This window comes from Sander lucioperca, chromosome 13, assembly GCF_008315115.2.
Source record: "Sander lucioperca isolate FBNREF2018 chromosome 13, SLUC_FBN_1.2, whole genome shotgun sequence".
NCBI classification, from domain to species: domain Eukaryota; kingdom Metazoa; phylum Chordata; class Actinopteri; order Perciformes; family Percidae; genus Sander; species Sander lucioperca.
Genome location: NC_050185.1, coordinates 26,191,951 through 26,216,071, shown reverse-complemented (window position 1 = coordinate 26,216,071; position 24,121 = coordinate 26,191,951). Strand labels below are relative to the sequence as shown.

Here is a 24,121-nt window from a genome sequence, read left to right as displayed (position 1 = left end):
AGATTTTAGACACTCTTCCTCTAGCGCATTCCTCTGGATAACATAATTGTTATATTTTATTTACGCAGGACAAACGTGTGGAGTGTTTACAGCAGACAGGATCTTCACAGCGAAGATGTGTGTGTTAGCTGAAGTGTGTTTGGATTATCTCTGCAGTTTACCCTCGGTAGGTCAGTCCGCCTCTTATCTGGATGGACAGGCTGATTGACAGCTTTAATCCTCACAGCCATCAGCGCTCATCACTGCTCAGCCTGCCTCCCTTTACCCTCATTGTTCTCACATCAACCACACACACACACACACATACACACACACACACGCACGTACACACACACATACACACACACACACACACACATACATACCTACACACACGCACGTACACACACACATATACACACACACACACACATACATACATACACACACGCACGTACACACACACAAACACACACATACACACACACACACACACACACACACACACATACATACATACACACACGCACGTACACACACACAAACACACACATACACACACACATATAAACACACACACGTAGGCACGCACAAACACACACATACACACACACACACACATATAAACACACACACGCACGTACGCACGCACAAACACATACACACACACGCACAGACACACACACACATACATACACACAGGCACGCACGCACACGCACAAACACACATACACACGCACACAAACATACATACACACACGCACGCACACACACACACACATATACACACACATACACACACGCACGCATGAACAAACACACATATACACACACATACACGCACGCACGCACAAACACACATATACACACACACACGCACAAACACGTGTGCACACACACACGCACACACAGACTACTGTTTTAAGGCCACTCACACACACACACACACACACACACACACACACATATGCACATACACATTCAAATTAGGTTTTTGACATTGTGTTATAACCACACTCTCTTCCCCTGAAAAACGCTCCCAAAAGTAGTTTTTTCAAGCAACAATAACGACCTGTAATTAGGTTTATTGAGACAGCGCCCTCTAGTGGCCATAGTAGTTATAACGGGAGCAAAGCAGGAAGTAAGGTGAGGAAGTCTATGTTTTTGACATTAGTAAGTAAGATAAGGAAGTGGATTATTTTTTTCTGTCTCTGTCCCAGCTGTCTTTTATTTGAACTCAGCCTTGACTTGGACTCAAACCTCTTTGGACTCGGACTTGACTAGTCCTGGCTTTTGACTTGTTTTAGCGCCATATTTAAACGTGCTTGGTTGGGACTCTTGGCGTCACTTTTAGACGCTCTGGGTCGGTACGTACGTTTCACTGACATGCTGCACAAGAACGGGACAGTTAGGTTTAGGAAAAAATGGTGGGTGGGGTTATACAATGTACGTTTCAGTGACACGCGGGACAAGAATGGGACATGGACCCCGGTCTTCTGTGTTGTTTGACCCATCCACCCCCCCAACCAGTCTCCTTAAGCGGAATTTCGGTCTTTCATACTACTCTCTACTGTCGTCTCTCTACATACTACTCTCTACTGTCGTCTCTCTACATACTACTCTCTACTGTTGTCTCTCTACATACTACTCTCTACTGTCGTCTCTCTACATACTACTCTCTACTGTCGTCTCTCTACATACTACTCTCTACTGTCGTCTCTCTACATACTACTCTCTACTGTCGTCTCTCTACATACTACTCTCTACTGTCGTCTCTCTACATACTACTCTCTACTGTCGTCTCTCTACATACTACTCTCTACTGTCGTCTCTCTACATACTACTCTCTACTGTCGTCTCTCTACATACTACTCTCTACTGTTGTCTCTCTACATACTACTCTCTACTGTTGTCTCTCTACATACTACTCTCTCTACATACTACTCTCTACTGTTGTCTCTCTACATACTACTCTCTACTGTCGTCTCTCTACATACTACTCTCTACTGTCGTCTCTCTACATACTACTCTCTACTGTTGTCTCTCTACATACTACTCTCTACTGTTGTCTCTCTACATACTACTCTCTACTGTCGTCTCTCTACATACTACTCTCTACTGTTGTCTCTGTACATACTACTCTCTACTGTCGTCTCTCTTCATACTACTCTCTACTGTCGTCTCTCTACATACTACTCTCTACTGTCGTCTCTCTACATACTACTCTCTACTGTTGTCTCTCTACATACTACTCTCTACTGTTGTCTCTCTACATACTACTCTCTCTACATACTACTCTCTACTGTTGTCTCTCTACATACTACTCTCTACTGTCGTCTCTCTACATACTACTCTCTACTGTCGTCTCTCTTCATACTACTCTCTACTGTTGTCTCTCTACATACTACTCTCTACTGCTGTCCCTCTACATACTACTCTCTACTGTTGTCTCTCTACATACTACTCTCTACTGTTGTCTCTCTACATACTACTCTCTACTGTCGTCTCTCTACATACTACTCTCTACTGTCGTCTCTCTACATACTACTCTCTACTGTCCTCTCTCTTCATACTACTCTCTACTGTCGTCTCTCTACATACTACTCTCTACTGTCGTCTCTCTACATACTACTCTCTACTGTTGTCTCTCTTCATACTACTCTCTACTGTTGTCTCTGTACATACTACTCTCTACTGTTGTCTCTCTACATACTACTCTCTACTGTTGTCTCTGTACATACTACTCTCTACTGTTGTCTCTCTTCATACTACTCTCTACTTTTGTCTCTCTTAATACGGCGTCATCTTACAGCGCCGTGGTCGAGCTGCTTCTCTGCCCAGTGCGTTCCATACAAACACTAAAGTGGGATTTTTGCGTCGGTATCTGACTCTGAGAGACACTGACCAAGCAGCAGTATATTACAAGTTGGGAGTGAGAACGGGTTTACAAAGGTGGTCTTGAAAAAGATCAGAAAGTTGCAGCCCTTTTGAAAACTACAGATAAAAACTTGTGATACTGTAAAACACATACATGACCAAAGGTGTAACTTTGGTTTGAGAAGTGAGGTGGACACAAAGCACGGGGTCCTCTGCCCAAATTATGTTTTTGATTAGAATCCCATTTCCTGCATTTTTACATAAATGCATGGGACAATGGTGATACGAAAGCTGGGGGGGGAATTGTACTTAACTATGCATAAGAAAAAGATGTCTTACTTTCTTTATTGTTTAAAATAGAGGCTGATCACTGAGACTTATAAATTAAACAATAATGAACAAACGTCCCCAGTGTAAATTACGCCGTAGTACATGACGGTTACTTCTGAAGCTTTTTAAAGGCGGAACAATTATTATCCGAGTGTTATATTGTTATATTATCACTATTAAGTTGCAGACTAAATGTTCCCACGCAAATTACTTTAATCCTCTTCAACTGTGAGGCTTCACAAGTCTCTGACAACGTGCGACAAAACCTTGAGCTTGTTTCTAAAATGAGATAATCTTGTGTCAAAATAGAATAGAATACATGTTCAATGACCGTTTGCACAGGTACACGGCCGTATGGTGCGTTGACATTTTTGTGCATTGCTTTTAGAGCCAGCTTCAGTTAAAAATAAATCAAATATAAAAGTAGAAGAACAATATAAAAGAGAAAACAGCTGTAAGATAAATAACAACCCAGTCTCACGGCAGTTCGTGAAATGGTCACGTAATTTAATCTATTTGATTCGTGTACACAAACACGTTTATCTCGTTTTTTTCGTGATGCTCAGCGTGTTTTTTTTTAAACTAATGTATTTCAATGGGAAGCATCTTTCGTGATCACGGCACAATTCTCCATGAGAAGATGACGTAGTATTAAGAGCGACTACGGTAGCGAGTAGTATGAAAGGTTTTGTTGGGAGGGGGGAGAGAGAGAGTGAGTGGGTTGATGGCACCCCTGTTTTTTGCTAAACTGCCTGTTTTTAATTACTATGGACACCATGTCATTTATAATCCTGTGAAATTTATATTTAAAATTGTTAATTGTTTTTTAATTTGTCATACCTGCCCAGGGACTACAGGTGGAAATTAGCAATTGTTGCTATAACCTGGCCCAAGACTTATTCTCTTGTTTTAACAAGTTTAATGTTTATTTGTGCATTGTCCCTGTTTCAAATAAATCAATTTCCAATTTCCAATTTCCAATTCCAAAGCCCGAAAATCAGCACAGGGTGGTTGGTTGAGGGGGAGGATGGATCAAACACAGGACTTTCCCCCAGGAGACCGGGGATCGTGTCCCGCTTGTCACGTTTCCTAAACCCAACCGTCCCGCTGTATACAGCTATGCAATTGTTGGTAATATAAAAAAAACGTGCTGACCATCACGGGAAACAAATGTGCTGACTATCACGAAAAAAACAAGATAAACGTGTTTGTGTACACAAATCAAATTAAATTAAATTACGTGACCATTTCACAAACTGCCGTGAGACTGTGTTGTAAATCAAGTTATAAATGGAAAAGTGCACCGGAAACATACACCATAGAAAAAAGACTACTTGTGAATATAGATATAATTATTGCATCTGAGATTTTTCACATTATGTTATTGCACACAGAAAAACATTGATGGATACAACAGCTTAAACCCTGAGTTAAAGTGTACGTAAATAAACCTCTCATCCCATATAAACTCCCCGCTCTGTGGGTTTAATTATTGTATATATTTTTTAGCTTAAAAGCAGCAGAAGTAAAGCTGAACATGTTCTCACCTGGAAGACAGAAGAGAAGCAGGAGATACGCAATCGATCCGCTGCAGAGAAGCTTCATCGCAGCTCCGGTAACTTAAGTTATTGATTTGGTAAATAACGACCCGATTACAACACAGTGAAGACACAGATCAGCCCCAGCGTCAGACCACCAAGCAGAGAGGATGAGACACACTGAGAGAGAGAGAGAGAGAGGCAGGGCGAGAGAGAGAGAGAGAGAGAGAGAGAGAGAGAGAGAGAGACTAGTGCATTGGTCACTGATGTATGAGGGGTCATTAGTGCCACACAGGCTGGAGAAACTGTGTTAAACTACAGCTCCAGTTTGCTCCAGTCATTGTCAGAGTTAAGCTATAGTAATCTATATCCACCCAAGGAGGGTAAGCGAGCATCTGGAAAGCATACCTCCAATGGGGTGATTCTAGGCTAACAAGCCATCACCTCCCGTTAGCATCCCATTGACTCCCATTCATTTTGACGTCACTTTGACAGAGAATAACTTTACATCTGAAGAGTTTAAAGACTATTTGTCCGTTGTTTATTTCTAGAGAAACACGACAATGTATAAAAGGCTCCATTACCTTGTAGCTCACGTTATGGCTCCGTAGCAGACGTTTTTATAAAAATAGGCTAACGATTGGGTCATAACCACGAGACTTACTGTCTCATAGTAGAGGAATTACCGTATAGTACAGGAGAAGCTCTCAGGCAGTTTGGACTTCCATTAGCTGTTTAAGTTTAATTACTAATGTTAACTATCATTTTAGTGATCAATAATTAGCCTGTGTCTATGTTATCTCCTTACATATACCTACGCTCTCCGTCTCTGCTAGATTGGGAATGATTGAGATTTCTCTTGGCACAGCTACCAGAAGACTTCCAACTTTCAGACAGGTTGCTCACGTCACATCTACGTCTTCAAGCTCAGTTGGAGGCTGCTCAGTAACGCTCAGCCATCACCGGGAAAGTGACTTCACAGGATTGTTCAGGTGCCACTGGAAATTCCGCCGGATGTCACTCATTTCGTCTGGATGTCCGTCCCCTTCCACTTTCTTTGTGTTGGCGTTCTAACCTCCGGTGGATTTGTGAGGACTATGGTTAACTGCTCCTCAGATCTCTGCAGGGTAAATTCAGACAGCTAGCTAGACTATCTGTCCAATCTGAGTTTTCTGTTGCACGACTGAAACTACTTTTGAACGTACACACGTTCCACCAAAACAAGTTCCTTCCTGAGGCTATTTAGCAGAGGCACCGTTGCTTTTCCTGGAGCTTAGCACCGCCCACGATGATTGTGATTGGTCTGGCCCTGGATGTGATTCTCATTTTCCAGTTTGGCCTGCAGTGAAACAGAGTTTGACACTCCTCTGGTCTGGTTTGTGCAAAGAAGAGCAATTTATTTTGAAATATTAAACAAAATTCAAGTCTTTCAATTCATTCAACTCAAATTTCAGTTAAAAAAACTGAACTAAAAGTATGTCATGATCTAAAATAAAAAAGACACGGCTCTTTGTTTTAACCCTCGGCTCAAATGTGACCCGTTTTCAAAGTTTCTATATCTTTGAATGTTTCTTTCAACCAAATTTCCCAAAAATAACTGAATGAAGTTGGCAAGAAGCCTAGCCTGACAAGCCAGACCCACATCAAGATGTTGGGTCTGGGATAAACAGTTGTCTTTCAAATTCTCTCTGCACGCAATAGGATAGCGCTACAACCAACCAGAGCAACGCTAGTTGATAGATTAAACTTTTGCCGTATCTGGTTGGCAAAACTCTGAACACATCTTCCTTCTTTAAGAATGATTTCAGTGCCATTCTTTGTTCTTTTGTGGTATCTGACTATTTACCATTGTGATCTAAGTTTTTGGTATAAGGAGGATGCATGAACTTTACTCTACATTCACTAAGAACATCTGGAAATTGTTAACATGAGTAGAGGTCCCCCCAAGACAGAAGATACCTTTTTTGGAGTTGTGCCAGATAACAGGCATTGATTGGCTAGTTACCTGATCCAATCATATACTTACAAAATTACGTCCTATGTTGATACAATGCATTGAGATATAAGTTTTGTCCACAGAAAGAAAAGGCAGAGCGACAAATTTTGAAGATTGGGTCGGTCGTCTCTCCAGATATCCATGGGTCTGTAAATTGATGCTGAAAACTCTGATGTAACGGCAACACAGTGCTGCAACTAAAATATACCACACTTTTCTCAAAGAAAAGCTGAACTCCAAGTCTTCCAGAGTCGCGGCCAAAGCCGATTCCAAAGACCGCTGTTCACCAGCAGCAGCAGCCATCTTCTTTGTTTTCAAGTAGCAATGAATTCACTAGGAACCGCCGCAACTCTGCCGTCATTATGTTAAGCCCCGCCCACCGACTCTATACACGATGTGATTGGCCCGGCTAGAGTTTGGTTTTTCCAGCTTGCAAGCCAACGGAGATTTGCTAGACGACCCTGGCTGCAAATTACATTTGCTGCCGCTAGGGTGGTCTAGATTTCTAGGCTACTAGAAGCCTAGATGTAACACAGAATTGGGTAATAATTTATACTTTATTTTTCACAAACAGGCAAACCAGAGGAGGACAGCATGTGAGTATGTAGGAAAGTGTCAAAGAAAGCCTCCAAAGCGTTTAAAACCGTCCACCGGCCGCTACCATTTTATCAGTCAAAAACAATCGATCTCCGAATGCAACATAACAGGGAGGAGAGTAAAGATGGAAAGCTCCTAAAGCTTAGTTCCATATAAATGCACGGATTATTTCTTGTTTTGTCGTTATTGAAAAACAATATTGACCTCGTAGTTGAAAAAGGAGCCTCATATGGAGTCCGTTCTTTCGCATTCGGATATCGACTCGTTTTGACTGCCGAGGTGGTAGAAACAACAAGAGCTACGGTGAGTTGTTCAAAACCTTTCTTTGTAGTAAACTCTGTGAACACAACCAATGTTGTCAATGCTGAGTTAAGGTGTAGAGCCCCTGGTGATACTGGGAGCAAAGTCTCATGTTGTGTCGAGCCTTCTTAGTGTTTTAAAAATAGATATTTTGAGGCTAGCATCAAAGTGCCCCTAGCACTCCCATTCAAAAGGCCATTTGACTGAAAAATGAGAATACGGTGAATCTTAAAAGTGGCAATTCCATCCTAAATATGCTTTTAAACTAAAGTTTGACTCGGGTACATTCACAAAAAGACCCTAGGTTGCATTTTGGCGAGAGTTACGCTTTAACTGTTGCGACGCATGACGCCACTTTTTGTCGGCTAAATTCAACTGTAATGGCATCTAAGGGCGTACTCACACGCTGCCTCCCGTTTATGTCCATTTTATGAGAATGTTGATGAAATATTTTGGTTTGGGCGTGTTAGTGTAAACAGAGATTACTTCTCCTACTGGAGATAAAAACACTTGGTGCACAGAGATCGCTATTGGCTTAAAACTCAAACCGTAGCAATAAAATTGTAGCCTAAGCACCTGGCTGTTGTATACGTCTGTAATGGCCCGGACACACAGAGCCGATAAGCGGCCGTCGGACAGTCTGGCGAGGTCGGTGACTCGAGTCTGTTCGGTGTGGTCCGTGCCGTCGGCCGTCAGAGGAGCCGTCGGCCTTCATTTTAGCCGACATGACTTGCTGGGTCGGAGGGCAGGCAGTCAGACTCAATGACCAACCTGATTGGTGGAGTGCTAACCCGGAAATAACGAGCGGGATGAGTGACGAACGCCTCTCAAAACTGACCTTTGTTGATCTGAAATGAAGACAGATTCAGCAACTGCACGGCCTATTTCTCTCTTAAAATGTTTTCAGAAACACGTTTCGGTGAACTATTTTAGTACAATATGAGATCGTACGCTGAAGTCGGCGTCTCTTTGGTGTGTTCTGAGGCACTTTTTGGACCTGGGGAGCCGACTGATCAGTCCGACTGCCTTTTCTGCCGAAGGTCGGCCGTCGGGTTGGTGTATCAGGGGCTTTAGATGCACTTAACTCCTCCACTTTGATAACCGAGCCTATTTTTGTTGCCCAAGTTAAGTCAAGTTCCTATACCAACCCACAATACAAAACCTTAAAACTGGTTCAATAAAACTTCTATAAAATAGTCACTATCTCGGGGAAGACATTCAAGAACACATTTTCCTTAGAACAGTAATTGTCATTAAATAACAAAGTTTGAAAAGTGAAGTGAGGCTGCTAAGAAGAGATTAACGGATTAGTAAAAAACAAATTGGCTGACAGACACAGTGGTGATGAAGTCAAAGAGTCATGGTCTCCGTTTTTATAAAGGAATTTAAGATGGAATAAAAGATCTCAGTGATTAGGCGAAATCTACAGAGGAAAAGGTCAGTTGCATATGATTTTAATTTCAAATGTTGGTTTCAGTTTTAATCATAATCATCTCTCTCCCATCAGGGCCGCTGTCTCGAGGCATAAATATAGCAAAACATATTCGTTTTTTAAACCAAAACGTAGTAGTGTAAATGTAGCCACAGATATTCTGTCCAATAGACCAGCGCCCGTTTCAAACCGTGTTTGCATCGTTTGACAAAGTGCAGTGTGAATGCAAACTGAGCCAAATGTACCAAACTAACAACACGGTCTCACGGCAGTTCGTGAAATGGTCACGTAATTCTTTATCTATTGATTCGTGTACACGGACACGTTTATCTCGTTTTTTTTCGTGGTGGTCAGCACGTAATGGGAAGCATCTATACGGAGGTTGGGTTTAGGAAAAGAAGAACGGGGAAAGGAAACGTGACACGCGGGACACGATTCCCTGGTCTCCTGGGTGAAAGTCCTGTCTTGTTTGACCCATCTACCACCCCAAACAACCTCCTTACACGGAATTTCGGCATTCCATATTACTCACTACCGTAGTCGTGCTGTGATCACGAAAGATGCTTCCCATTGAAAGACATAGATTAAAGGTCCCATGACATGCTGCTTTTTGGATGCTTTTATATAGGCCTCAGTGGTCCCCTAATACTGTATCTGAAGTCTCTTTTATATAGACCTTAGTGGTCCCCTAATACTGTATCTGAAGTCTCTTTATATAGACCTTAGTGGTCCCCTAATACTGTATCTGAAGTCTCTTTATATAGACCTTAGTGGTCCCCTAATACTGTATCTGAAGTCTCTTTTATATAGACCTTAGTGGTCCCCTAATACTGTATCTGAAGTCTCTTTTATATAGACCTTAGTGGTCCCCCCCGGGCCAAATTCTCTGGGTGGTCAAAGCAGAGAAAGGGGAGGTAACCTTTCCCCTTATAACGTCATAAAGGGAAGATTCCAGATCGGCCCATCTGAGCTTTCATTTTCTCAAAGGCAGAGCAGGATACCCAGGGCTCGGTTTACACCTATCACCATTTCTAGCCACTGGGGGACCATAGGCAGGCTGGGGGAACTCATATTAATGTTTAAAACTAACTCATAAAGTGAAATTTTCATGCCATGGGACCTTTAAAAAACGTGCTGGCCACCATGAAAAAAACGAGACGAACGTGTCCGTGTATACACGAATCAATAGATTAAATAACGTGACCATTTCATGAACTGCTGTGAGACTGGGTTGAAACTAAAGGTGTGAAAGCGCCCTGGATTGATGTTTTCAATCGGTCAATCTTTCAACAAAGTGCTTTACATAAGACATAAAACATAAATAGGCAATATGATGACATATAAAGGAAGCACACAGTAATATAAAGAGACATTTAAATAGGATGTTAAAACGGATGTAAACAGTCTTCAGCCCTGATATAAAAGAAGCAGATCTCAGGTTTTCTGGGAGTTTGTTTCAGATATGTGGAACGTAAAGACTGTAACGAAAGAATGCTGCTTCTCCATGTTTAGTTTGGACTCTGAGGACAGTAAGCAGACCTGAAGCAGGCCATCTGAGAGGTCTTCATAATGGAAACCATTCACTGCATTATAAACCGCAACAGCAGTATTTTAAAATTCGTTGTCACACAGGAAGCTGTAGCAGATATCCGAGAGCTCCACTCAGACAAATCCTCACAGCTTCAGACTCCCCCTGGCCAGGCTTTGTCCATTTTGTCTTCTTCTTTTCAAACAGCTTTTGTTGAGTGAACTTGAAGGCGTCTGAAGGTTAATTGAGCTGGGACGCTGCTGTCAGCCAATTCTTTAATTCCCCCTGGAAATAAAAGTAACAGCCTTTCAGGCGGGCCGAGGGCCAAAGCTGGACTGAACCAGCCAACAGAAACTAGTTATGGAGCCAAACTTTAACAACACACACTGAGTACATTTAGCTCGATGGTGTTTTAAGCCCCCAACGTCTCCTACCAGGCAGCGCTGCGACCGTTTAAGTTTGTAAGTTTATTTGATTAGGACAATGCACATTAATCAACATTTCTGTAAATGCGCCAGTGTTAGCCAGTCGGCTAATTTTCAACTGTAGTCCTAGTTACCTAGCATGCATGTCTTTATGGTGGGAAGAAACCGGAGCACCCGGAGGAAACCCACGCAAAACATGCAAAACCCACACAGAAAGGCCCGGAACGACCTGGATTCAAACCCAGAACCTTCTTGCTGTGAGGCAGAAGTGATAACCACTGAGCCACCGTGATGTCTATGCTGCCCTGTTGACTTCAAGGCAGGGGCGGATCTAGAAAAATATTTATGGGGTGGCGAGAGGGGGGCAGGAATTTTTGAGGGGTGGCAACATATGGCAGACGTATATATACTGAATTTAATCACAGTTATCACAGTTTGATGAGAAATGGTATTTACACACTACAAAAGTGCACAGGCTGCCATTTACAAACTCAGACAGACAAACTTAATCTCATGCAACCAATGTCTGGCATTTGAGGTTTCATGTGAAACAGTTCATATTAGGAATAAGTGACCATACGATGTGATCTCACTTAATAGGAGATAGAAGAATGATAGCAGTATTATCACAGGAAAGGCATTAAGGTAAGACACAGGTGATGAGTGGCAGATGTGTGAGAGGGGAAGCAAACAGTTTTTGACTGCAGTTGGACATTGTAGATTTGCGCTCATAAATTGTCAAATTGGCCATAACTTTGAATTTGTTGCTGCCAAATGGGGTGGCAGCAGGGGTGGCAAGGCTTTCTTTTAGGGTGGCATTTGCCACCCTATGCCACCCCGGTAGATCCGCCCCTGCTTCAAGGCATCTAACCATAACCCTAAACCTAAGCGAGCTGACACACCGAGCCGATTATCGGCCGTCAGACAGTCTGGCGAGGTCGGTGACTTGAGTCTGTTCGGTGTGTTCCGTGCCGTCGTCCGTTGGAGGAGCCGTCGGCCTTCATTTTGGCCGACCTGACATGCTCAGTCGGAGACAGGGCAGTCGGGACTCACCCGGAAATGGCGAGCCTCTCAAAATCTGACGAAAATCTTTTAAACTGACCTTTGTTGATCTGAAATGAAGACAGATTCAGCAACTGCACGGCCTATTTCTCTCTTAAAATGTTTTCAGAAACACGTTTCGGTGAACTATTTTAGTACAATATGAGATCGTATTCTGAACGAGCCGCCATGACAGTCTGGCTGTGAATTTCCGGAGAAAAAAGACCCACGTGATGCGTTCGTCCAATCAGCTGCTGGCTTTCATTTTCTGGAAAACAATCATAGACTGTTAATGGAAACAATACAGAGCAGCGACGCCTGCTGCTATGGAGACATATTACGTTTCGCGCACATGCAGAGCGTACCCCGACTGATCAGTTCGACTGATGTCTGGTTGGTGTGTAAGCACCTTAACCTTAACCATTGCCTAATCGACTTCAAGGCACCTAAACCTAACCCTAATTGTGTGGCACTTTTTACTTTTTAAAGCACTTTTAAACACAGCACTTATTACTAATTTGTTATGTGTATTTTTTGACCTCAAGGGCAAGTAATTCAGACAGTATTTGAAGTGTGCAAGTAGGTGGTTTGAGACACAGCCTATGTCTCCTTTTTTTAAAACTCTACACACAGTTCCCAAAACTGCACACACAAAATGCAAAAAATGCCTCACAACATTGCATTCAAAATGCCGTAAACACATCTCAAAATGAAGCATTTGCATCAAATGGCAAACACTTTCTTCATAATAGTACATTTTTGGATATACCATGTACACACTGTTGTTCTAAATCTAAAGCTCTTTTGTCTTTCATAGGCTTATATCAACATTTACAGTGTTCTAGAGGGAAAGTAATCTGCTGAGAGGGGTTGAAAAGTGAACTGTAAACAACAATGTAATGTTACAGTAAAACAGAAAATATTTATTGGACTAAACATCATGTTAGTAAGAGTAGAACAGCGTTGTATACAGCAGCATGAAACAAGAACACAAAAGTACAAACATATGTAAACCAAAGGTATCATTTTTAGAATAAAGTAAAGAATGTGTGTGTGTGTGTGTGTGTGTGTGTTGTGTGTTGTGTGTGTGTGTGTGTGTGTGTGTGTGTCTGTCTGGCGAGTGTGTGTGTGTGTGTCTGTCTGCATGTGTGTGTGTGCTGTGTTGTGTGTGTTGGCAGAATATTGGACCAAACTAGGGCTAAAACTGGAGAATATTGGACCAAACTAGGGCTAAAACTGGAGAATATTGGACCAAACTAGGGCTAAAACATTGGAGAATATTGGACCAAACTAGGGCTAAAACTGGAGAATATTGGCCCTAACTAGGGCTAAAACACTAGAGAATATTGGACCAAACTAGGGCTAAAACACTAGAGAATATTGGACCAAACTAGGGCTAAAACTGGAGAATACTGGACCAAACTAGGGCTAAAACTGGAGAATATTGGACCAAACTAGGACTGAGACAGCAGAGAATACTGGAAAACCGAGACAGAAGTACTAGGGATCTACAACGCTCGAAAAACAATGTATTAGCCTAATCAGGACGGAGAGAAACAAAGAAATATTATACATAAGGGAGCAATGAAGAAGCAGGATGCATTTACACCTGAACCTCCACTGAGGGGCGCCACAGACACATTACATCAAACGATGGGGTTGAATCAAGATATTTAACTTCATGAATATGACATTTCCCCCCAAATGAGATAAAGAAATAGCCTACATAAACTGTTATCACATCGCAAAATACAGATTAAAAAAAGGATAAACTACATTAAAAAAAAAACAGAACAAAAACAGAAGAACATGACAAACATATAAAAGTAGCCTATATTCATTCGGTAGAAAAAAAGCTCTTTAGTTTCCAAAATCTTAATACTTTTTTTGTTGTTTAACAAACTGAGTGACTTCAGTAAAGTTCATTCTCAATCTTTATTGTGCAAAAGGTCATATACAAAGGTACAGACACATACAATAGATATTACAAAACAGAAACAAACGTGTAATGGTACATAAGTAACTTTTTTTGCCAAATAAACCCTTTTTCCTAATTAAGAAATGAATTATTTTAATTAAAAAAGAAAAGACAATACATTTCGTAATGCCAGAGTTTGTGTCGTATCATTTCATATTACAATCATTTAATAACTTAAAACTTAATTGCTTTTTTGTTTGTTATGTTTTGTTTATAATTCAGTTCTTTGCTGCCACGCATTCCATAATGACACGACTCCACTCTCTGATTGGCTGAGCGCCCTGTCAATCTGTGACGCAGCGTCCAATGAGAGCGAAGCGGCAGTTGATACAAACTGGCAGCCGCCATGTTGTGTCTCAGGGGGAGCCAGGCACTCAAGGCACGTAGCAGTAGCAGGAGGAGCGACGTCGTCCGGTAGTAAACAGTAGATGACGTTACCGCCCGCTCAGCAGTTCACAGGAAACGGACCGCTGCTGGAAGATATGAGCCGTCCGTCCCCAGACGGAGCCGGTGGTGGAGGACTCGGGGCCGGGAAAGTGGGTGGAGGAAAGCACGGAGGATCGGGAGGCACCGCGGCGGCTGCTGTTGCGGGAGTAGCCGTCGGAGTGAGCACCGTGGCCGGGTCCGCTGTCCCTTCCCCCGCTGTGTCTCTGTCGATCGGTCTACCCGGGCAGTCCCCGGAGCTCACGGCGCTGTTCGAGTGCCCGGTATGCTTCGACTACGTCCTGCCGCCCATCCTGCAGTGCCAGGCGGGTCACCTGGTCTGCAACCTGTGCCGCCAGAAGCTGAGCTGCTGTCCGACCTGCCGAGGCCCGCTCACCCCGAGCATCCGGAACCTGGCCATGGAGAAGGTGGCGTCCACTCTGCCGTTCCCCTGCAAGGTAAACACCCAGAGAAACAGACACAAACACGAGCTAACTGCTCCTTGCGCACACTTTTCACACGACTTCCTTATTCTCTGCGACATCAACGTGCTGACGTGTGTGTGTGTGTGTGTGTGTGTGTGTGTGTGTGGGTGGGTGGGTATGTGAACTCTGTGTGTGTGTGTGTGTGTCTCTGTCTCTGTGTGTGTCTGTGTCTCTTTGTGTGGGTGGGTGGGTATGTGAACTCTCTGTGTGTGTGTGTGTGTGTCTCTGTCTGTGTCTCTGTCTGTGTGTGTGTGTGTGTGTCTGTGTCTTTTTGTGTGTGTGTGTGTGTCTGTGTCTCTTTGTGAGTGTGTGTGTGTGTGTGTGTGTGTCTGTGTCTGTGTCTCGCGTGTCTCCTGTGACATCACAAGAGACTCCACCATGTTTTGTTTTCATGTTCTGACTGCCTGTCTTTGGATGTTAAAGTGCTCATATTATTCTCATTTTCAGGTTCATAATTGTATTTTGAGGTTGTACCAGAACAGGTTTACATGGTTTAATTTTCAGAAAACACCATATTTTAGTTGTACTGCACATTGCTGCAGCTCCTCTTTTCACCCTATGTTCAGGTCTCTGCTTTAGCTACAGAGTGAGACCTCTCACTGCTGTAACATCTTTGTTGGCAGTCGCACATGCTCAGTAGCTAGGTAAGACCACATGCTCAGTAGCTAGGTAAGATCACATGCTCAGTAGCTAGGTAAGGACTACATGAGCTAGCTAGCTGTTTCTCCAACTTCAGTAGTACAAGGCAGGATTAGCCGGGAGACTTCTTCTAAACGAAGAAATAAACAATAAACAATGGACAAATAGAGTCTTTAAACGCTTCAGATGTAAAGTTATTCTCTGTCAAAGTGACGTCAAAATGAATGGCAGTCAATGGGATGCTAACGGGGGGTGATCGCTTTGTAGCATCAAAATGGCGCCGTAGGAGCTACGCATTGTGAGGAGAAGCTTACCGCCTTGGTTGCTAGTTGGTGTTTCCAGCAGCTACTGTGGGGAGTAGCAACATGCTGACATCAGCTTTGCAAATAAACTCAGACATATTGTGGTGACAATGATGGGGTTATCAGTTTGTAAAGTGTCTATATGTCAGTAACTAGGGCTGCACAATTAATTGAATTTTAATCCCGATCACGATTTTGGCTTCCCACGATCAAATTCACATAATCGAGCCAATCAGAGTTGTTCCCTGCACCGTGCAGCTTAGTTTAGATTAGGGCTGCACGATTATGGCCAAAATGATAATCACGATTATTTTGATCAACATATTGATCACGGTTAATTATCACGATTATTTGTTGATTTTAACGTTACCTGCTGCGTAACGTGGTATTAGTGTTTACTGTAGCTAACGATAGGCTAACGTTACCTGCTGCGTAACGTGGTATTAGTGTTTACTGTAGCTAACGATAGGCTAACGTTACCTGCTGCTTAACGTGGTATTAGTGTTTACTGTAGCTAACGGTAGGCTAACGTTACCTGCTGCGTAACGTGGTATTAGTGTTTACGGTAGGCTAACATTACCTGCTGCGTAACGTGGTATTAGTGTTTACTGTAGCTAACAGTAGGCTAACGTTACCTGCTGCGTAACGTGGTATTAGTGTTTACTGTAGCTAACGATATGCTAACGTTACCTGCTGCGTAACGTGGTATTAGTGTTTACTGTAGCTAACGGTAGGTTAATGTTAGCTGCTGTGTAACGTGTTATTAGTGTTTACTGTAGCTAACGGTAGGCTAACGTTACCTGCTGTGTAACGTGTTATTAGTGTTTACTAGCTAACGGTAGGTTAATGTTACCTGCTGTGTAACGTGGTATTAGTGTTTACTGTAGCTAACGATAGGCTAACGTTACCTGCTGTGTAACGTGGTATTAGTGTTTACTGTAGCTAACGATAGGCTAACGTTACCTGCTGTGTAACGTGGTATTAGTGTTTACTAGCTAACGGTAGGCTAACGTTAGCTGCTGCGTAACGTGTTATTAGTGTTTACTGTAGCTAACGGTAGGCTAACGTTACCTGCTGCGTAACGTGTTATTAGTGTTTACTAGCTAACGGTAGGCTAATGTTACCTGCTGCGTAACGTGTTATTAGTGTTTACTAGCGTGACCTGCAGCGATGTATGGACTCGAGCCCGAATAAAACCCTTCATTTTATTAAAATGGCTGTAAAAGTTTTAAAACTACAACTCAAGAGTTGTTTGATGACTCAAGGTACAGCATAGCGTTAGCGTGCCAAGTCTACGCCCTCTCTGCGGAGTGCGGAGACTGATATGCTCTCGCGAGTCACGTGACCAAATCGCAGCCTTTGTGATTTAGGAAATGGCGTTTGAACATATCGTGATATTATTGCAAATGCGATTAATCGTTCAGCCCTATGTTAGAAACACTGCTGTTGTTTCTGCACGGTACCTTTTTGAAAAGATGTCTGGGGACACTTGTTGTTCCACTATGACCATTCATTGCACTTTATTATGCTGTTCTATGCTCTATTGCACATGTTTTGTATGTCTTGTTATGACATTTTGATATTTTTCAAATATTTTAATAAAGAAGTTCATGTTTTAAGTTCAAGTACATGGAATCTTAGAAAATCCTCTTTTTTTTTTATAACCGTGGTATCGAAATTGGCATAGAGAATCGTGTTATTTTACTGGTTTTGGCACCGACTACTGACTTTTTGGTATATAATGTTCATTCTGTCTACATACTTTTGGCTGTGTAGAGCCACGGTGATTCAGCTGTCGGTCAGAAACGGCTCTGATCTCGTTACACACGCATTAAAGTTGAATTGAGTGTCTGAGGCCAACTGAAGGAGGAGGAGGAGGAGGAGGAGGAAGAAGAAGAAGACACTCACAGCTGAGTGCATGAACACATCAGCTACTTTCTGACTGTCTGCAGTTGGAATATAGTCACTATAATCTCTTCATACTGACCCTTAAAGTTCGCTGCTCTTTTAAAAAAACAGACTGCATCTCCATGTTTTAATATTTAAATTTTCTCTGGTAATATATCTTTTTCTTTCCGTTACTTCTGTGTGTGCGTGTGTGTGTGTGTGTGTGTGTGTGTGTGTGTGTGTGTGTGTGTGAGTGCGCGTCAGTAATGTGATGGATGTGATCCTCCTGAGTGCTCACTAAATTCTCCGTCAGTGTGTAATTGAATGAAAATTTTCACGACCGTATTTGATCTTTTTCTTTTAACTTAAACTCTTTTTGTGTTTAACGGGCCAAACACATGGCTGTGAGGACTCATGGAGTGCAGGTTCATGTTGTTGCAGTCCGCGCGTTTGTGTGCGTGCGTGCGCGTGTGTGTGTGCACGTCTGTGTGTGTGTGTGTGTGTGTGTGTGTGTGACAGATGCTGGGAGGAGGAGGAGGAGGATCACTGTCGGCCGAGCGATACTCCCCTTTTATTCTCTCGCTCTCTTTCTTTCTCCCCGCCCCCACTGTGTGTGTGTGTGAGTTTCGTGTGTGTGTGTGCTGCAGTGTCTCGGTGACGGTGCTGTGCGGTCAGCTCGAGGCAGAATGTTTTTCTGCGAGGACGAGGGACATTGACTGACAGCAGAGAGCGAGAGGATTGGGAGAGTGTTTTATCTCGGTGTGTGTCAGTCAGACGGTCGCTAGGACAGTCGGACAGACAAACGGCACACAGCTGCGTGTGTGTGTGTGTGTCGGCATCCGTGTCAGGCGGTGTTTTCGGGGCTTCGTCTATTCGCCACAGAAAAGCTGCAGCAGGAGAGAGAGCGCGGCGAGCGAGGTTCAGCTGCATTACGGCTGCGTCTGTTTAGATTCACCAACAGAAGCTGGTACGTGTGTGTGTGTGTGTGTGTGTTGTTGTTGTTGTTTTTGGATGAATCCTTAAGTTGTTGTCTTGACTAGCCTTAAACGATCAGTTGTTGATATCATTTTCAGATCAGATTTATCGATCTTCGTGTAAAGTCAAGTGTGCACACTGCCTGGCTGTCTGTAACTGTAACGTTTATCTTCTTTATTGATTAACCTGCCAGTTATTTTCTCCATTAATTGTCTAAAAAGGTGAAAAGATGTTGCTGGAGACTTATATAGTCTTATATATACGGATTACCGTTTCCAGTTAATAAGATTTAGGGTTGATTGTGAAACCTCGGTACATGCCTTGGTGGCACGTGACTACACACGCGGTAGTATGTTCGTAAGGGGAAATATTAACGTGATTTAAGACAACTAGGGATGCACCGAATCCAGATTTTTGAGGTTCGGCCGAATACCGAATCCACTGGTTAAGATTCTGCCAAATCCGAATACCGAATCCTCGTCCCATCCTCAGTCCATGAACACAGTGAACACATTAATGAAGTAAACAGTGACTGTCCTTTCTTTGCCGTACCTGAAGTTGCTGCATTCTGGCTGCTGTCTGTAGATTCCTTCATGCACAACTCGTATTCTTTCGGATGTTTCATACCAGATGTTGTAACAGCGGTGATGTTGTGTATAGTTTAGGGTCCTCGCCACCACCAGACTAATCGGCATTGCAAATTGAACATGTAGCTGGACTTTGACTGAAAGTTCTGCCAAACTACACTTTTTCTGCTCACCAGTTCCATTTCCACTTTCTCACAGCCTACTGCATTGAACGCTCCACCTACGTAAACACCTTCCCGTAATCAACGGCGCCGTCATTACGGCGACCAGCGTAGCGCGCGGAGTGCAAGCGTAGGGTTCGGTTCGGTGGGAAAAAATTCTAAGGTTCGGCAGAAACCCAACCCCGTCAAAAAGCCCAATATTCAGCCGAATACGAAGTCCAATCCTGGATTCGGTGCATCCCTAGTTGAAACGTTACGTTGGTTAGGTAGGTTCTGAATATCTGTTGCGATTTCCTATTCGATCTAATCGCCCAGCCCTACTATTCAGTCCCTCCAGAAAAACGTGATTATGCAATCGCATAATTCAACGCATAATCAGCCAAAGTCAGCATATTTATGCGGGGGGGCATTTTCTTCAAATACGCCGCACTTTCGCCGCATAAATTGCCGATTTCCGCGCAAGGCTTGCATGATTTCATAATCCCCGCATTTTTGTTGCAAAAAAGTCACATATATCTTAGCGGAAAGTTGAAAAATGTTGCGTTTACTTCACACAAGAGCAGCCATTTTCCCCTGTTGCCATGGGAACGTTATGAAGTGACGTAATTACGCGACGTGAACATCATCGAAAAGCTGCAAATCCCGCGATGAAGCCACGATGAAACCGCAGTTTTTGCAAGTTCCCGCAATTTCATCGCATAAAATTGCATAAATATCCCGCATATTCCATCGCATTTTTTAAGAAAACGTGCCGCATAATCAAGCATTTTTGCCCGCAATAATCACAAAAAAACTGGAAGGACTGACTATAACTTTTATATACTGTACATCTTCTTTATTGATTAATCTGCCAATTATTTTCCTCGATTAATTGTTTAAAAAGATGAGATAACGTAGCCTTTATTGTCATTGTACATGGTAACATACAATGACATTTGAGGAGCTCTTCTGTTCAGTGAAAGACATCTAATACATTCAGGGCATAAGATTTAAAATATATAGATAATACATTCTGGGCATAAGATTTAAAATGTATAGATAAATAAGAATTGCACATGAGAGGGGGGGCAGTGCATTTCATATTTAAAATCAGGGCTTCTCTAATGTATAGTTTGACATGCTTTATTTTGTGTATTATTGCATGTCTCGTATAGCCTTCGCACTTAGTTTTGTTGACATAAAGCCCTAAAAAAAGTCCGCAAAAAAGTAACTTAGCAGTTAAAGGAAAAGGCGCCATATAAGCAACAAAAAAGGACGAAAACTTCAGAAAAAGTGAGACACGAGAAAATCAAAGCTTGACTATTAAGTGCAAGATGCGTCACTAAGTTTAGTTTTATCCAAGATGGTCAACATAAAGCCCTAAAAAAAGTCTGCACAAACTAACTTAAGGAGCTTGCACACTGCTCCAACAAATAATAACAAACTCCAACATTCTTCAACATTCATTCACCAACTGCCAGTCCACACGGCCCAGACAGTAACAGACAAGACTGACTTTTGTCACCTAGTCCTACGTTTTCTTATTTGAATTTTGGTTTATTAAAACATGGATAAAGTGGAGACCTTGTTGAATGTGGCCAGAGTAGTTCTGGTCTACCTGGCCTGTAAAGCTGCTAGCCGTGTACAGGAGAGACGGCAATCAAGACGAGCCAGGAGGAGACTGGGGTGTAAACCTTGGATATTGGACATGCAAAACAGGGTGTCTATCCTAACTTGTGTCAAGAACTTCGCTCAGAAGATACTCCAGCTTTTGCGAATTTTGCCCATTTTGCTCCTCAAGCTTTTGAGGAATTACTCACTATGGTTACTCCACTAATTGCCAGAAAAAACACCCATTTAGAGACAGCATTTCGAGCCGTTGGAATGTTGTCAATTGTTGGAAAATGGGCGACATTGGTCCGACTTTCTACAACTCCACCAGACCAGACTGGGCATGTCAAACTCTACCAACTCCACCAGACCAGACTGGCCATGTCAAACTCTACCAACTCCACCAGACCAGACTGGACATGTCAAACTCTACCAACTCCACCAGACCAGACTGGGCATGTCAAACTCTACCAACTCCACCAGACCAGACTGGACATGTCAAACTCTACCAACTCCACCAGACCAGACTGGACATGTCAAACTCTACCAACTCCACCAGACCAGACTGGACAGGTCAAACTCTACCAACTCCACCAGACCAGACTGGACATGTCAAACTCTAACAACTCCACCAGACCAGACTGGACATGTCAAACTCCCATCCACAGACAGACTGTCAAACTCTACCAACTCCACCAGACCAGACTGGGCATGTCAAACTCTACCAACTCCACCAGACCAGACTGGACATGTCAAACTCTAACTCCATCCAACAAACGCCAACAAACACAGACGGCCGGCCCACACTGACCCAACTGTTTGTGTTTGTTGGCGTTTGTTGGAGCAGTGTGCAAGCTCCTTTAGCCATCAAAAGAAAAAGCACCAAAAAAACGATAGAAAAAGCGCCCAAAAGCTAGGTGGGCCAACATTTATTGTGAACATATATTGGTATGTGGGCCAGGTCAAAATTTCAAAATACAGTAGTCTCGCTTTGCCAGACCGTCCTCCAAAGCGCGCTGAAGGAAGGTCTGGCTAGTCCACACAACATTCCTGGATGGGAGAAAAACGTGCTCTGGATTATTGGCATTTCTTTAAACCAATCACAATCTTCTTGGGTGACGCTAAGCGCCGGACAGAGCCACGGTGCCTCGGGAAGGAACTTGTTTTGGTGGAACGTGTGGCCGTTCAAAAGTAGTTTTAGTCGTGCAACAGAAAACTCAGATTGGACAGATAGTCTAGCTAGCTGTCTGGATTTACCCTGCAGAGATCTGAGGAGCAGTTAACCATAGTCCTCACAAATCCACCAGAGGTTAGAACGCCAACACAGAGACAGAGGAAGCTAACGGATAAATACATGCATCCAGAGGAATTTCCTGCAGCACCATAGAAATCCCTGAAGTGGATCGCGAAGGATATGTATGACCCGCCAATTCGTATGCCATTATTGGCATGTTATCAAGACGCATACTCGCTTTTTTGTGTGTTTATCAACACCGTTTGGCCTCCATTGACTTCCATTACCTTGCGATTGCGTGTGAATTGAAGCCATAGTGAGTAGTATGAAAGCTCGAAAATCCACGTAGGGAGGTTGGTTGAGGTGGTGGATGGGTCAAACAACACAGGACTTTCACCCAGGAGACCGGGGATCGTGTCCCACGTGTGACGTTTCCTAAACCCAACCGTAGCCTCGCCATAACACGCCACGTGGCTTTAGAAAGTGGCGTGTATGTTAACGCTATGACGTTGCAGACTGGAGTCCGCTGTATGCAGCGTAGACATACACGCGGATAGCTCAAAATGCGTACAGATTAGGGCTGCAACTAACGATTATTTTCATAGTCGATTAATCTGTCGATTATTTTCTCGATTAATCGTTTAGTTGTTTGATCTATAAAAATGTCAAAACATGGTGAAAAATGTGGATCAGTGTTTAGCCCAAGAGGACGTCCTCAAATGTCTTGTTTTGTCCAAAATTCAAAAGATATTCAGTTTACTGTCACAGAGGAGAGAAGAAACTAGAAGATATTCACATTTAACAAGCTGGAATCAGAGAAATCTTATTTTTTTTTAATAAAAAAATGACTCAAACGATTAATATTTATCAAAATAGTTGGCGATTAATTTAATAGTTGACAACTAATCGATTCATCGTTGCACCTCCAGTACAGATAACGCGCCACTTGGCTTGAGGAAAGTGGCGTGTATGTTTACGTGAAGTCATGATGTCATGTTGGAGGCTCAGACTTGGAAGTTAAATCTGGATTTCTGAAGTTATTTGTCCCTCTCGGCTCGCCGTACTCAAAAAACCAAACGCACAAGAAGACAAAACCAGCAGTTAAAGACTAAAGAACTACCGAAACTACCAAAACTACCAACTAAACTGAAGGAATCCTAACCGTAAGAAGTTGCTCCGTCTTTTGTTGTTCTTTTGAATGAGAAAATGGCATTTTTTTTGTATCTGTTAATAATGCTTATGGAACCGGCGAGCAGCTTATAAATGTAATAGTCGAAGGCTTATCGTTTCATCTTTGCAGCTCTAGCGTTGTTGCAGCTTTCCAACACGTAAAGTATTATAAAGTAGAAGATTTCAGTTGCAGAATGCAGTTGGAAAAGGCTGATGGGATCGTTTCACACAGCGGAGAGGAGTCGGGTTGCTGTTCTGTGTTTCCTCGGGCAGACGGGACGGTCATGTGTTGTTTTCCTGGCCAGACGGCCGTCCTCCTGCTGTGGAGTTTTAATCCCTCTGCTATATGATCTCCACGTGGCTCGGCAGTCTGTCTGAACAGCTGCTCGCCGGCTGCTGGTTTTTAAGTACGGAGAGTCGAGAGGGACAAACAACTTCAGAAATCCAGATTTAACTTCAAAGTCTGAGCCTCTAACCCAGCGCTTCTCAATCAATACAATGAATGTTATGAATACAATATAAAAAATAACTTCTATTGATCAATGCATCTATGTAGAGAGACAGCAGTAGAGAGTAGTATTTAGAGAGACAACAGTAGAGAGTAGTATGTAGAGACAGCAGTAGAGAGTAGTATTTAGAGAGACAAC

General features: G+C 42.9%; 2 protein-coding genes across 3 annotated transcripts in view; one reads left to right on the top strand and one right to left on the bottom strand.

The window, feature by feature from the left end:
* Positions 1–4,924, bottom strand: part of LOC116065628 (neuronal acetylcholine receptor subunit alpha-9-like) — a 39,687-nt gene extending 34,763 nt beyond the window's left edge. Inside the window, exon 1 of the mRNA XM_031321164.2 lies at positions 4,734–4,924. Coding sequence (XP_031177024.1) covers positions 4,734–4,791 — 58 coding nt within the window. The 5' untranslated portion in view covers positions 4,792–4,924. The remainder of the gene's footprint in view (positions 1–4,733) is intronic.
* Positions 4,925–14,345: 9,421 nt separating this feature from the next.
* The window catches only part of siah2l (seven in absentia homolog 2 (Drosophila)-like), a 25,058-nt gene continuing 15,282 nt past the window's right edge, over positions 14,346–24,121 (top strand). The window contains exon 1 of one of the 2 annotated variants that reach the window (XM_031321165.2): positions 14,346–14,902. In XM_031321165.2, coding sequence (XP_031177025.1) covers positions 14,450–14,902 — 453 coding nt within the window. In that variant the 5' untranslated portion in view covers positions 14,346–14,449. Of the gene's footprint in view, positions 14,903–18,355; positions 18,573–24,121 lie in introns of those variants that run through there. The other variant, XM_035990836.1, reaches the window with a different exon arrangement.